General features: G+C 39.6%; 1 protein-coding gene across 1 annotated transcript; it reads right to left on the reverse strand.

Annotated features, from left to right (window-relative positions):
* Window positions 1-729: 729 nt before the first annotated feature.
* LOC129729867 (uncharacterized) lies at window positions 730-2,762 on the reverse strand. Its single transcript, XM_055688732.1, has 4 exons — window positions 2,488-2,762; window positions 2,368-2,429; window positions 2,078-2,265; window positions 730-2,015 (listed from the first exon to the last, which is right to left on the reverse strand). Exon 4 carries the CDS (start codon window positions 2,009-2,011, stop codon window positions 866-868), a length of 1,146 nt encoding a protein of 381 aa, XP_055544707.1. The 5' UTR covers window positions 2,012-2,015; window positions 2,078-2,265; window positions 2,368-2,429; window positions 2,488-2,762; the 3' UTR covers window positions 730-865.
* Between the last annotated feature and the right edge of the window lie 13,204 nt (window positions 2,763-15,966).

Below are 15,966 nucleotides of genomic sequence, written 5' to 3' on the forward strand. Positions count from 1 at the left end.
TTCTGAAAGGAGCTTCAGCTTATCAGGTGGGACTATCATAATCTTATTTTCTTAGATGAAGTAAGTGTTGACAACCGATCAACGCTTCGATCACGCGGATATGGAGTTCGCGGCCAACGGCTGATTTGCAGAGGTGAATTCATCCGACAACCGAGAATGTCCTTGCTTTGTTTCCTCGGAGGTAATGGAATCAAGGAAGTTTACAGTACTGAAGGTACTTTCAACAGGGTCAAATTTTTCGAATGTGTTCGCAAGTTCTGCCTAGAATCCGAAGACATATATCGATATCCCGGATACCACTCTGTCTGGATTTTGGATGGAGCGCGTATACATTGTGACGAAATGATTTTTTCTTATTTGCGCTCTTTGGGAATCTACACCGTATTTCTTCCGGCTTATTGCCCCTTTTTTAACCCTATTGAGGTCGTATTCGGAAATGTTAAACGGGCAATGAAGAAGGATAACCTGGAGAAAGGAAAGCGTGATTACAAACTGTGCATTGCAGAGACTTTTCAAGCATATTCCAGTATTGACGTGACGGCTCTTTTCAAAAAATGTGGATATATTCGTGGTGGAAGATTTGATCCCAGTTTGGGACTTGAACAGGATCTCATTCGACTCGGATTTGAAGACAACGCAGAGAAAAAGCGTAATTTGTAATGTTTTTCTATTAGCTTACTTGCTAGAATCGGTCATCATAACCAAATCAATAAAAACCATGATAAAACATTTAATTAAAAAAAACATCTCTGATATTACAAACAAGAGTCCTGAAATAGTTAACAATACCAATCCAATCAAAGTTAATTTTTTCTACTCTTAATTCAACCATTTTCCTCCGTGTTCATAACATGTGGTCCACATCCTATGCGTCTATAACTTTGCTAGCCAATGAAGCACTAAAGGAAGTTTCATCGACTAGCACCGCCTGCTCCGCCGCTGATATGAATGATTCTCCCATTGCAGCTCGCGATTCCATCAACTCGATTTGGTTCTTCAGAAGTTTCATTCCTTTGTTGACATTCGATAGCATGCCTTCCAGCTGGTCATAACTACGCCTAATCACCAACACATCGTCCTGGTAACCTTGATTAACACTGTGAGCCATAGAAAAATTCCTGGCAACAGATTGTAAACGTGGCTGCTCCTTCGTTTGAAACAGTTTGATTAAATGAGCAGGGGGTGCTTCGTGAATCATCGTTTCTTGAACGTGCGATTCCGACACTGAAATTACATTGGCCCACATTATCCACGCAATATGATGGGCTTCCCAATGACCATGTATATCACGTAGCTTTTTAGCAAGAGCATCTATTGTGGAGTTGGATGCAGCACCGGATTTGTCAGCTGAGCCTTTTCCCAGCAAAAGTTCCTGAACAGATTGAAATACAGCTTTGTTGTTCACAGATGTTGAATAAACATGAAGTAGCAAGTGTATTTCCTTAGTTCTCCAGTTTTGGAGAATTGTCTCTGTTAGTTGATCAGGACGAAGGGTTCTGTGACTGGTTTTATCGTTAAAAAGGGCAAATTCCACAAAATCTTTTTCTTCCGGGCCTATCTTTTCACTCCAAACTGGTTTTCCAATGCCACTTTCATCACACTTAAACAAAACTTCCCGTTTAAGGAATTTCTGTGACAGCTGCCAGCAGTTCTGGATGAATTCTATAACAGAATTACCAGCGACACCCCATCTTCCTACCTCTTTTCCCGAACTGTGTCCCTTGAAATTACGTGTGGCCACTAACAGCCAGCAACCATAAAGGCCAGAAGGTAATTTGTCTTGGGCGAATCCTTCACGCAGCGGCTCGTTCTCTTCCTCATCCGATTCTGATTCCAAAAACTCCGGATCGTAGTCGACGATAGTTGAAACTAAAGGATCGTTAGTTATCTCTTCTGCCTCTTCAAGGTAATGTTCATCGAGAAACAAAATTTTTTTGGAAACGGAAGTGGAGCGGCTGCTGGGTCCAGCTGCTGCTTCCTCATTTTCCAACCGTTGTTTTTTCGAGCTCATTTTTCTAAAAAAAGAACAACTGCCGCTTGTAAATTTATAGTACAACACATTTTGTTGTATACTTACTGTTATAAACTAAGTAAAGTGCAGCAATCAACACTCATTTACAAAATTTTTATTACCTTTAAAAACAGCACGACTAGCCCGGTTAATGCCATCGGAGAAACGTCAAACAACTTTGTGTGCAATATGCAAACAGCGCATGTGTGTGTGACACGCGGAAAAAATCACGCTAATAATTCTCGCGGTGGAGTCTAAAGAGGTGGAATTTGCGCAATATTGACTCGATATTATTATATTTTGCATTTTTAATGAATTTTATTAAAAAAAAAATTTTTTTATTTCAAGAATTTTACCTTTGTTTGCCGGGCTACGGGAGATCTTTGAATTTATTCGCCGTATATCCAACCAACGAGTCCTGGTGAAAAAGAAAATTTTGCATTAGTTACAGTCAATTATTTCAAATTATGAATTACCATGAATTACATTTCTATTTCCTCCTTTTTTCAGACGGTTTGCTTGGTTTGCTGTTTGCTTTTAATTGCAAAATAAAATAACAAGAACAACACGCAAGCACCAGTTACCCAATTTTGAGTAAATTTGCCTCCATGATCAATTTAATTCTACTCATTTTTTGACGTCTTCGAACAACTGAAAAAAATGATTAAAATTCAACTCAGCCGCTGAGTAGCCCAGAGTGAGCGTGTACACTTGGGGCAAACACGGGCAAACAACAACCATGATGTCAATTATATTTGACCATTATGTCAGAATGTCAAATATTTGACCATTAGACAAAGAGTGTACTACAGGCCTAAGGTTTCAGCGTTATCGATACACTCAAAATATTTTTCACGTTATAGTTACCGGAAAAGTTATGTGAATATTTTCCACTGTCATTTTCATGTAGATTGTACGTGATTGTCATTTGAGTTTATCATAAACTTGTGAGATGATTTATCCTGTGAATCTTATTCAGTAGACATATGCATTTCATGTGAGTTTCACGTAAAATTTAACTACCGGTGAAGTGAAAAGCATTTGATTGTTTGATAGGTTCTACGTTTTGTACAACGTATAATTTTCAATTGTGGTTTCCCAAATTCTTGAGAGACTAGGAATGGTTTTTCAGAAAATATCCAAATATGTTGCTTGATAAGTCGCACGGGCATGCAAAATCGCCAATTCGTAAATGAATTAAACGACATACAAAATGGCAAAATGATATTGCGACATTCGCTGGTGATAATCACTGTTAGCTGCATCTGTTTATGTTGATGAAATTCCTCGCAATTTGAACTGAATCTGTGTGATATCTCGATGCCGGATTCTTATGATTTTTTCTAAAGCTCACTTATTGGGAAGTCATCGAGGAATGCTTTTCATGTTCAACGACAACATCAGACAACAGCTTCGCCATTTTTATTTCTGTGTATTTTCACACGGAGAGTTCACGCGATACTTTATTCTGTTTGACGTTGCCAAGTTGACGTAGATGCTGCATGATAAAACATAGTATGCATCTGATTTTCACGTAGATGTTATGTTTGTCACCTAAATCATGCAAAATGACAGAAAATGAATAAGTACAGGAAATTTTACGTAACAATATTGCCCCTTGCATGACTATTTGGACTTCTGTGATAATCATTCATTGCCCAATTTCTTATTTCGCTCTATCAAATAGACATCTCAGTAGCGCAGTGGCAGTTTTTTTGGGTTCATTGTTTGTTTTGTTTTTCATTTGCAACATTAAGTATATATTTTTGAGCAGCTTTAGTTGAAAATTAGGTTGAATATCGAAACAAAACTAAGGGCATCTTCAGCGGTGGTCCAAATCGTTGTTTTGATCTATTTTTCTGGAGCAAACTCAAATTCACCGGTGGTGCAAATTTTGTTTTATACCAGATCTAAATTGAAAAAATTTGAAACTGGTATACGTTTTGGTCTATTTTTGTCACTTTTTGGAACAAGAAATAGATCGTTCTAAAACCCTTTGTACGCTGCCAGTAGGTGGGTAAAATGTCATATTTCAATTGAATACTTCATTTTTGGCTATTTCCATATAAGCGTTTTGCGAGTGTTGGGGAATAAACAAAACAAAGATTTTTTATGACAACTCACAATTCATTTTTGTGGCTTTTCTGAAGCAGAATATGAACAGGTTCAAGGAAACCAACCAGAAAAAGGAGGAATTCTGAAAGACCATAACTGTCGCCTTAATTGTATTGGGACTGAAGGAGAACTTAAGAGGCCAGAAAAATGTTCCTTGAAGACACTGAACTAAAAACGTTCAAAATACTGGGGTGACATTGTGCATTTCGTTTCGAGCAACTCGAACAAAACAAAATGATCGCTGGGGGCGTTATGTTTCGTTTTTGGTATTTTTCGACTTTGCGGGTTAGATGAGCCGCAGGACAGGACATCTACGCGATCAAATATTTTTCGCTATCCTCCGAAACCCTACTAGTAGCAGAAATTTTAGATCATACCAATCCATCCTGAGAAATGTCATTGACGCTCGGGTCAAACCGTCAAATCCATAAAGTCTTGTGGATATAAAGTGTCTTGCCAAAGTAATCGTTTAATGTGCGTAAAAATTATCGAATTCCCGTTTGTTAAATATTGAGCGTTTTTTATTATAACAAGTCTCATTAACTAACAGATGTCAGCGGTTTTTAGGGTTTAAATTAGTTTATTTGACACGGCACGATACATTTTCTGTTTTACTGAGCCAAGTACAATTCGTATTAATTCTACGTTAGCAGGGAAAAGAGGGAGGCCTTTTCTTTATTCTCGCGGCCGACTACGAGCTAGTGGGGATTTAAGGTGAGAGGAGGGGAGATACAATTTTGACTTAAAACTATTTTGGAACTTTGTTTTTCAACTGGTAGAGCAATTGTATTCTTGTTTGTTGTGGGTTCAAAATATTTGTGTAAGCATAGATGCGGGCTCTTCGTTTCCGTGTCTTCAGCATAGCATATTTGTATCCTTAATCTGACAAATAGACAAAGAAAATTTTAAATTTTAATGTCAGCGTTTTTCAGAAAGCAGTATAGCTGTGTCATGTACTGGAGATCACCACTTCCCAGAATGTCTCTAACGGGTACGTTCGGTTGTTTTCCTCGGGCCCGAAGGGAATCTATAAGCTCGGACCTAACACCACAGTATTCGGTACACGACCAAACAACATGCTCGATGTCATGGTAGCCATCGCCACAAACGCAGTGATTACTGTCTACAAGCCCTATACGAAAGAGATGCGTGTTTAACGTGTAGTGATTGGACATAAGTCTGGACATCACGCGAATGAAGTCCCGACCGACATCCAACCCCTTGAACCATGCTTTCGTCGATACCTTAGGAAAAATGGAATGTAGCCACCGTCCCAGTTCATCTGAGTTCCATGATGATTGCCAACTGTTGAGTGTTCTCTGACGCAAAATGCTATAAAATTCATCACAAGCAATTGGTCTTTCATAAATATCGCCATCAATAGCACCCACCTTAGCAAAAGAGTCAGCCTTTTCATTACCCGGAATCGAGCAATGAGAAGGGACCCACGCTAAGGTCACCCGGTAATTTTTATCTGTTAAAGCACTTAAAAACCGCCGTATTTTCCCCAGGAAATACGGGGTGTGCTTCACAGGCTTCATCGATCGCAGAGCCTCAATGGCACTGAGACTATCTGTGAAGATGAAGTAGTGGTCTGTGGGTAGGGTTTCGATGATTCCAAGAGAGTACTGAATAGCAGCAAGTTCTGCGACGTACACGGAAGCAGGAGCATCGAGTTTGTAGGAGGCGGTAAAATTTTCGTGGAAAACACCGAAGCCAGTGGACTCATCTAGATTAGATCCGTCAGTGTAAAACCTTTTATCATAACTAACATGTTTAAACTTATTCGAAAAAATCTTAGGGATCTCTTGGGGTCGCAATTGATCCGGGATACCAGAAATGTCTTGTTTCATGTTGGTGTCGAAGAATATAGCATTATTAGAAGTATCTAAAAGTGCGACATTGGAGGAATCGTATGAAGAAGGATTTATATCTTGAGCCATATAGTCAAAATATAAAGCCATAAATCTGGATTGAGATTGAAGGTCGACCAACCTCTCGAAATTTTCAATTACTAATGGGTTCATAACTGTGCATCGAATTAGCAACCGGTAAAGAGATTCCAAAAACGATGTTTCAACAGAAGAATACCCGCTAACACTTCAAGACTCATCGTATGGGTCGACTGCATGCAACCCAAGGCAATACGCAAACAACGATATTGTATTCTCTCTAATTTTATAATGTGCGTGTTCGCGGCGGAGCGAAAGCAGAAACAGCCGTACTCAAGAACTGACAATATCGTTGTTTGGTAAAGCCTTAGAAGGTCTTCTGGGTGGGCTCCCCGCCAGGTTCCGGTAATCGTACGAAGAAAATTAATCCTCTGTTGGCATTTTCGTGTCAGATACCTAATATGACAAGCCCAGGTGCATTTAGAGTCGAACCAGACCCCGAGATATTTAGCGACTAAAACCTGAGAGATCGTTTTACCCGTTAGTAGGAGCTGCAGCTGAGCTGGGTTATGCTTCCTAGAAAAAACGACCAACTCAGTTTTCTCCGGAGAGAATTCGATACCCAGCTTAAGAGCCCATTCAGACAAATTGTCTAAGGTATCTTGCAATGGTCCTTGCAGATCGTTAGCTTCACTTCCAGTAATGGATACAACGCTATCGTCTACAAGTTGCCTTAGCGTGCATGAATTTGCAAGACATTCATCGATGTCATTGACGTAAAAATTATATAAGAGAGGACTTAAACATGAGCCCTGGGGAAGGCCCATGTAACTAATTCGGGAAGTTGTCGAATCGCCATGTGAGAAATACATATGCTTTTCTGACAACAAATTGAGCAAAAAGTTATTCAGATTTAGTGAAAGTCCCTGCGAATGAAGTTTCTCGGTTAAAACTTCTACAGAGACAGAGTCAAAAGCCCCCTTAATATCCAAGAACGCAGAAGCCATTTGCTCTTTTCGAGCAAATGCGAGTTGAATTTCAGTAGAAAGCAACGCTAGGCAATCGTTCGTCCCTTTGCCCCGGCGAAAGCCAAATTGAGTATCTGAAAGTAAACCGTTTGTTTCGACCCATTTGTCTAACCGTAAGAGGATCATTTTCTCCATTAATTTCCGGAGGCAAGAGAGCATCGCAATCGGCCTATATGAATTGTGATCAGAGGCAGGTTTCCCGGGTTTCCGAAAAGCAATGACTTTTACCTCCCTCTAGTCATGCGGAACAGTATTTAGCTCAAGAAACTTGTTGAACAAGTCCAACAAGCGTCTTTTTGCAGAGTCGGGTAGATTCTTCAACAGGTTGAATTTTATTCTATCTAAACCTGGAGCCTTATTGTTGCACGACAGGAGAGCCATTGAAAATTCCAACATCGAAAATGGAGGCTCTTCCGTAGTTACTATAAACGCGTCGCGAAAGGTTTTCTGTTCCGGTACAGAATCCGGACAGACCTTTTTGGCAAAATCGAGTATCCAGCGATCTGAATACTCCTCACTCTCATTCGAAACGTCACGGTTCCGCATGCGCCTGGCGGTATCCCAAAGAGTGCTCATCGCTGTTTCCTTCGACAACGCGTTTACGAACCGCCGCCAGTACCCGCGTTTTTTCGCCTTTACTAAGCTCTTCATCTGCCTGCCCAGTGCCTCGTACTTTCGCAGTAGGTTGACAGTGCCGTACTCCCGGTAGTCCTTATACGCCGCGGACCTTCGCGCGTACAGCTCAGAGCACTCTTTGTCCCACCATTTGTTGGGAGGGCGTTGTCTAATCGTTACCCCGGGTATCGGTTTCGTCTGAGCTTGCGTCGCGGCGTCGATTATCAAGCCAGCTAAGAACGCGTATTCTTCCTCCGGAGGAAGTTCCTCGTGAGTCTCGATAGATTCCGCTGTAATAGACTCATAACGCTTCCAATCAATATTACGTGTAAGGTCGTAGGAAATATTGATTGGGTTCGGGGGAGTTGAACCATTAGCAATTGATATAACGATTGGAAGATGATCACTACCGTGGGGATCGTTGATTACTTTCCACTGGCAATCTAACCCAAGTGATGTCGAGCAGAGGGATAGGTCAAACACGCTTTCACGTGCTGGAGGATTAGGTACACGTGTCGCTTCCCCAGTATTCAAAAGTGTCATATTGAAGTCGTCGATCAAGTTACAAATTAAAGAAGATCGGTTGTCGTCGTACAGCGACCCCTATAGCGAACAGTGAGAGTTAAAATCTCCCAAAATCAAAAAAGGTGCGGGAAGCAATTCTGCTATATCAAGGAGTTGCTTCTGTTCAATCCGCGCGGATGGGGGAATATATAACGAAACAAGGCAAAGGTCTTTTCCATTCATATTCGTTTGAATGGCAACAACTTCAATATTCGAGATCGAGGGGAGGTCGATTCTGAAAAAAGAATAGCACTTTTTGATCCCTAAAAGTACCCCTCCACCGTGTGAGTCTCGATCTCGACGAATGATGTTAAAATCGTGGAAATTAAGTTGGTCATTTGAATTGAGAAAAGTTTCACAAAGCGCGAACGCATCACAATTGTATGTGTTTATCAAATGTGAAAATAAATCAAATTTGGGGATGATACTTCTGCAGTTCCACTGTAACACAGTGACAAAATTCCTAACCTCTTTCAACGTATTAGTCATCGAAAGATACGATAGCTGAAATGAGGGGCCAAGTTGCTGTGAGTTGCTTCAAAAAGGTTTTCACTGTTGGGAGAAGGGCAAGAAGAATGTTTTGAAGGGGATCTGGTATGTTGAATGTTTTAAATATCCAGTCCACAATATCAGAGAATTTTATGAACCCTGTTTCTTTTGTGTCTTCTGATCGAGAAATGGGTGCACGAGGGGTTTTTGGTGCCCCAGGAAGCGGTGGGTACTCCTGGTTTGATTTGAAATTAAAACCGGGGGGTACTTGCTTCGGTTTTTCTTCACCGCTTCCTTTTTGTGTTGTCTTATTGGTCATTCCGCTAGGGGTTATCTTACGACCTTTACGAGAAAGATTAGGAGAGTTGAGCATTCTCCTCTTCCTAGATCCCTCTGGCAAGGCATAGGAACACCCTTCGACGGGATCGTCAGATGTACCCTCATCGGTTGGCAAAAAGGAAAAGATGTTTCCTGCCGAGGGTGGCTCAGCCCTCTTAAGCATTTCTGCAAAAGAGCGCTTTGATCGTTCCTTAAGGGAACGCTTAATTTTTTCCTCGCGCTGTTTGTACGCGGGACATGCCGGAAGGTCATGCCGAGTTCCATCGCAATAAAGACACTTTTCAGTATCCCCACTGCAAGCGTTCTCAGCATGATTGCCTCCGCACTTGCTACAGCGTGCCTTGTTGCAGCAGTAGGTGGCTTTGTGACCTAACTGCTTACAGTTTTGGCAATGCATGACCCGCGGTACGAACAGGCGTACAGGTAGACGAACCCTGTCCAAGCGGACGTAGTTCGGCAGCGCGGATCCGGCGAATGTTACTCGGAAGGAATCCGAAGGGAGGAATTTCTTCTTCCCTTCTTCAATGGATACTGAATGCAATTGCTTGCAATCCAGTATCTTTACACTTTGCATCAAGGGGTTTTTAAAACAGCCAACTCCATGACGCAAAATGTCATCGACAGTGAGATTCCCCTCGGTAACCACACCGTCGATTTCTACATCCTTGGCAGGGATGTACACGCTATACTCTCTCGTGAAGAGCTCGTAGCCAGCAATTTCATTTGCTTGCTTCAAGCTACTCACGACAACTCGCAGTTTGTTCGGCCTCACTTTCGTAATCTCGGTTACGGCCGAAAAATGTTTTGCCAGGTCTTTGCCAATTTGAATAATATTCAATGGCTTCTTTATGGGCCGGAAAAAAACAACGTAGGGACCGCCAGCGGCATCTGGGTAAGCTTTTACCCGTACTTCCGGTACTCTTGGTACAGGACTTGGCAAAGGGGAGGGCACAGGGGAAGGTAGGGGTGAGCTGATGGGAGAAATTTCAATTTCTTCCCCGTTTGTTTCCACCTCCAGGAAAAGTTGCACCTGCATGTCGTCCATTTTGCGGGACCGTTACGCTCTACCGCACACAAACGATAAATATTCGAATATGGGGGGGGGGGGGTTCAAGTAGTTGATGTTAAATTTTAAAAACAATTTTTCAATCTACAATGGATCAAATAAAAAAAAAGACAGTAATACTAATTCTAATAACAATAGTAATAATAATAATAATAATAATTATAGTAATAATATTAATAATAACAATAATAATATTAATAATAATATTATAACATAGTAATAATATTGATAATAATAGTAAAAATTCTAAAGGTAATACTTCACCGAACGTCTAAGTCACGACCTCACGGCTGATAGTAGAATTAATCGAGCGTCTCCGCAGAACAAACAATGACGATCCAGCTTCGTGTTGAGACGCAGTGGCCGTGTCCTACACGCGACCTTGTAGATGCCACTTGTAGTTGACTTCCACTCGCTCGATCGTATGATGGTCCGTGCTGCTAGCGGGGTAACAGCGGTGCGGGAGAATTATTCTTGCTGATATATCAGCTGCGTATCGAATCACTGGCGGGGTAGCCTGCCCCTACCAGTGTGCAGATGCTTCTGCCGATATATAACAGGCTATTGTTATCGCGCAGCACAAGAACTAATCGACAAAAAAACACCCGTACGATAACTCGTGTATTGTTATTTTGCGAACTCAAACGGAGATAAACAATTTGCGTCTAATCGAGACGAAAGCAAAACAACGAATGTTGATGTCAGCGGTTTAAAACAACAAGATATACAACACCGGTGCGGAGAACGAAAAGTTGGTCTATATTAGCTAGTTCTATTCAGGTTTCGCTGGTTTCAAAAATAGACCACCGCTGAGATGCCCTAAGTGTTACATGATTGATTGCGTGATACACGGTAAGAGTCGAAAACCCATTAATGGGTACTTTTTCAACCATTTCGCCAAAAAGTGAGCCAACCCATTTAGTGGGTAAACTCGATTTACCCATTAACGGGTATACCGATTAAACGTCAAAAACTGGGTACAATTTCACTCATTTTGAGAAATGAATTTTCTCAAGGAAATGGGTGAAATTTTACCCATTATTAAACAAACGGAAATTTTGTGAAATTTTTGTCAAAAAAATAATAAGAAGGGAAAGTGAAATCAATTATTTTTAATTATTTGCAAAAATGAATCTTATTTATGAATACAGGAGTATTTCATCTGCTACCATCAATTGTTAGAATCGCTATTCTCTGCAACAAAGCCAATACCATACGGATAGTGAACATTCTTGACCTACACACTAAATCCAAAAAAAGTCGTTCGGTAATTTTCCATCGGTAAAGTGTATAATACCGGTATTCCTGCAAAAAAGCATCAAATTAACGACTGTTCTGTAAGATCTGTAAGTTTTACCAAAATTCTGTTAACTGTTACCAAAATATTTGCTTAATTTTACATTCACCGAAATTTGTATAACTTTTTACCGAACAACCTGTAGAAATGCCAAATTGCGAATGTGGTGGCCATTTTTCTCATACGTGCAACCGTGCAAGACGCGAATATTTTCTACTGGTGCTGCTGATTTGTTTTAATTGTTGTTGTGTGTAAACATAGGATATTTATAATTTGGAAAGTGTTAATGAATGTACGAGTCGCTAACATTTTTCGTAAGTGATCTGGTTGATTTAGTTTGATTTTAGACGGTACCGGCAGGCTCATTTATAACCGACTTTTCTGCCACCGGTATTTTTTACAGGTGCGTTCGGTATTTTTGTTCATTTTTAAAGTTTCTTTCGGTAAATTTTACTGGCTGCTCAGTTTGAAGCATTACCAAAAAGCTGCGAAAATTACCGACCACTCGGTTGGTGGTTTCACAAACTGTTCGGTAATTTTCGGAAACACCGAAGATTTCACTGAACGTTCAGCTGTTGAAATTCCGGTAAAATTTTACCGAATTCGGTGTTTTATTTTAAGTGTGTAATATAAAAAAATCTCACATTGTAAAATTTAATACTTGATATAATATACTCTTTACCTTGCAACTTCTTAAACGACGCAGTATCAAATCTCTTTTAAAGTCCTTCCATGGCAATTGTTGACAAGTAATAAACAAAACAGATCGTAGAAGTAACGCGTGCGAACAAATCGACAGTAGTATCGGAGTATTTTTTCACCCGTTAATGGGTAAACAAATGACCCATTTTTTTCTAAGAACATGTCTTTCTAATGCGTACAATTTTACCCATTTCACATTTTTTTTATTCTCGCTTATTTTCCGTCGGTCTAGTTCCGCCACTGTTGTGGCCAATCACCGACGCCCGAGAGGCGACTCCACACCCAGGACTCTAACTCACGACCCGTTTATTAACGGACCGGCGCCAACGGCTTTACTTCCTCATGCGATGGAAGGCGTGATCCCAAAGATTTTTCGCCTCAGAAAATCTCCCGGTGTCGGCTAGGATTGAATCTAGACCAGTTGGGTTGGTTGTGAGTGGATCACGCCACCTCACAACCATCGTCACCTATGTCGGCGGTGGGATTCGAACCCAGGCGTCGAGCGTGGTTGGCGGAGACGTTACCAACCACACTAGGCCCCCGCTCTATTTCACATTTTTAAATTTACCCATTTTTTTGACAGCCGCATATGATAGAAAAAAATGGGTACAACAATACCCATTAATGGGTTTTCGACTCTTACCGTGTAAGTATACTTTATTAGGGCATCTTCATGCGGTGGTCTATTTTTGAAACAATTTTATACTAGATTTACACCAGCGAAACCTGAATAGAACCAGTTAATATAGACCAACTTTTCGTTCTCCGCACCGGTGTTGTATATCTTGTTGTTTTAAACCGCTGACTTCTGTCACACTGTCCACAACTAAATACCCCATGCTATCAGTTTATGAGACTTGTTATAATAAAAAGCACTCAATATTTAACAAACGGAAATTCGATAATTATTACGTACATTAAACGATTACTTTGGCAAGACACTTTATATCCACAAGACTTTATGGATTTGACGGTTTGACCCGAGCGTCAGTGACATTTCTCAGGATGGATTGGTATGATCGAAAAATTTCTACTACAAGTAGGGCTTCGGAGGATAGCGCAAAATATTTGATCGCGTAGATGTTCATCTTCCATTTTTGTCTCATCAATCTTTCAGAATCTTGCAGTTCTTTAAACTTGGGTTCGGTTTTGAAGATATTGAAACAAGTCTGCATTTTGAACGTTTTCAGTTCAGTGTCTTCAAGGAACATTTTTCTGGCCTCTTACTGTCTCCTCTAGTCCCACTATAATTAAGGCGATTAACAAAATAGCCAACATATTTGTTATTCTAGTGGCTGATGGTTGCAAACCAAGTAGTTGAACCTACGGTTATGGTCTTCCAGAATTCCCCCTTTTGCTGGTCGGTTTCCTTGAAGCCAAAAACGACAAACCTGTTCATTTTCTTTTTCAGAAAAGCAAAAAAATGAATTGTGAATTGTCATAAAAAATCTTTGTTTTGTTTATTCCCCAACACTCGAAAATGATTATATGGAAATAGCTAAAAATGAAGAATTCAATTAAAATATGACATTTTACCCACCTATTGGTAGCGTACAAAGGGTTTCTAAACTACATATTTCTTGTTCCAAAAAGTGACAAAAATAGACCAAAACGTATACCAGTTTCAAATGGTATAAAACAAAATTTACACCACCGGTGCAGCAGTGAATTTGAGTTTGTTCCAAAAAAATAGAACAAAACAACGATTTGGACCACCGCTGAAGATGCCCTAAGGATATATATATATATATATATATATATATATATATATATATATATATATATATATATATATATATATATATATATATATATATATATATATATATATATATATATATATATATATATATATATATATATATATATATATATATATATATATATATATATATATATATATATATATATATATATATATATATACGTTGTATGGTGCCGCTAAGAACACTTAGTAGTCAACCAATGAGTATAAAAGAGAGGTGAGGAGGAAACTTACTAACACTTGCACGCGCCCCTCTGCCCAGAGTTGATGCCAAATAGTGACGTAGCTATTTGGATTTACCATTGAGTTCGTCTAGTTGTTTACATTTGAAGCATTTACTAATACTAGGAAAATGCACTCTCCTCCTCACCTCTCTTTTATGCTCATTGGTAGTCAACGATTTAATAAAATCGATAGTTTTACAGCTTTTATCGATATTATCGCAATAAGAAGGGTTGCGGTTTTTAATGTAGAAATTTCGAGCAGTCGTAATTTGTACACAATCGACAATTTTATCCCTTCCCAGCTTATATTTAAGATAAATATGTTTGTTTTAATGTTGATTTGAAAAAAAAAACACCCACCTTACAAAATCAGTGTTATATCATTGCAAAAACAGCGACTCTATAACCTGTGATAATATTCATGCGTCTGGCAGCTTAGACTGTAATCCGCGCTGCCATCACTAAACTGGTTAGAGTCGCAAGTTGCAGAAAGATGTCGTTAGCATTCCAAACGAGTAAAAGTTTGAAATCTTACACACGATTTCTGGAGTTTTATGTTCTAGCTTGGATGTCTGTTATCTATATATACTGAGTAAGGTCGTCATACGTCAAAAATTGAGTAGAATCTACTCTGTTTATGCAAACCAGAAATTAACGAAAATGAGTACAAGTTACCCCTAGGGGCTAGACAACTTTCTTTTTAAGAGAAATATTTCGGTAACATTATATCAAGAGATTTGCCCAAAACTGAACGCGGTCTAATCCAAACACCGCGCTTGAATCAAAGGCCGCGCTGAGTTGCCAGATGTATGCTGTTTTTATTTGCATCAACCTTCATTGGTAAAGAATCGGGAAAATCCTTGAAAAAATCACTGCTGGAGACAGTGGAGACTAAAAAGGATTACTAATCACCAGAGGAAAATCTATTGGATCATATACTTAATGTTAATGGTTTTTATACCATAACACGCCACCCTCTATCAGGTTGTCGAATAAGTCATTGATATGTTCGTTAGAAACTTTAGTAGTTCTGTTATTTGCATTAGTATAACCCGATGATCAATCATCATATGGAGGGTGCGGTGACGACATTTGTCGTTTGTAATGATTTTTTGGGTTAGTCAAGTCAATCCAAATTTTTGGTTTATGTTTTAAAATTCTTTCGGAAGGAAAATCACCTTCCTGTGTCAGGCAAGTATTTCTGTAATTAATTAAAAATAAATTAATCTGGTCTTCCAGATTTGAATGTTTGGTTTCAGGATCCAGTAGGAACTTTTTTAATACTTCTTTAACTGTTCTCACTCATGTGTGTACTGTAGCTGTAAACATAGCGCGTTTGATATTTGATTTTAAAATCGTTGTTTTTTGTTGTAAAATTCGTTCGATAATCGTATTTTTGGTGTTACTGTGTTATTTAAATCGATTGTGATCATTCTGTGCTGTGGGACATTGAAAATTGGATTGATACGCCGCTAAAAATCGACATTGAATTCCGCCAAATAAACTATTTCACTAGCCTCTACTCCAACGTTATTATTTGGTGCGAATCAACCGGTAACAATGGCAAAGATGTGCAAACAATGCCAATTGGATGTGAACGAGATCGAACCGATACGCTGTGGCTTTTGTGAAGCATACTTCCACATTAGCCAACAATGTTGTTCAGCTGCTAGCTGATGCGGTAGATAAATTGGGCAAGAAATTCGATGGTATTGCACTGTCTCATTCGAATGCAGGTGGTAGTTGTCGTGACGTTTTTCTGCCATTTTACAAAAACGCGTCTAATCGCGGTAACTATATGGCCAACAGAATGACGAACACAAAATCTCTCAGACCCATCAAACCCACGAGAGAATTTT

The sequence above is a fragment of the Wyeomyia smithii genome, chromosome 3 (genome assembly GCF_029784165.1).
Source record: "Wyeomyia smithii strain HCP4-BCI-WySm-NY-G18 chromosome 3, ASM2978416v1, whole genome shotgun sequence".
In the NCBI taxonomy this organism is placed as follows: Eukaryota; Metazoa; Arthropoda; class Insecta; order Diptera; family Culicidae; genus Wyeomyia; species Wyeomyia smithii.

Bases quoted from the DNA above. Each gene is read 5' to 3' on its own strand.
- LOC129729867 (XM_055688732.1), bottom strand. From the start codon at position 2,011: ATGAGCTCGAAAAAACAACGGTTGGAAAATGAGGAAGCAGCAGCTGGA.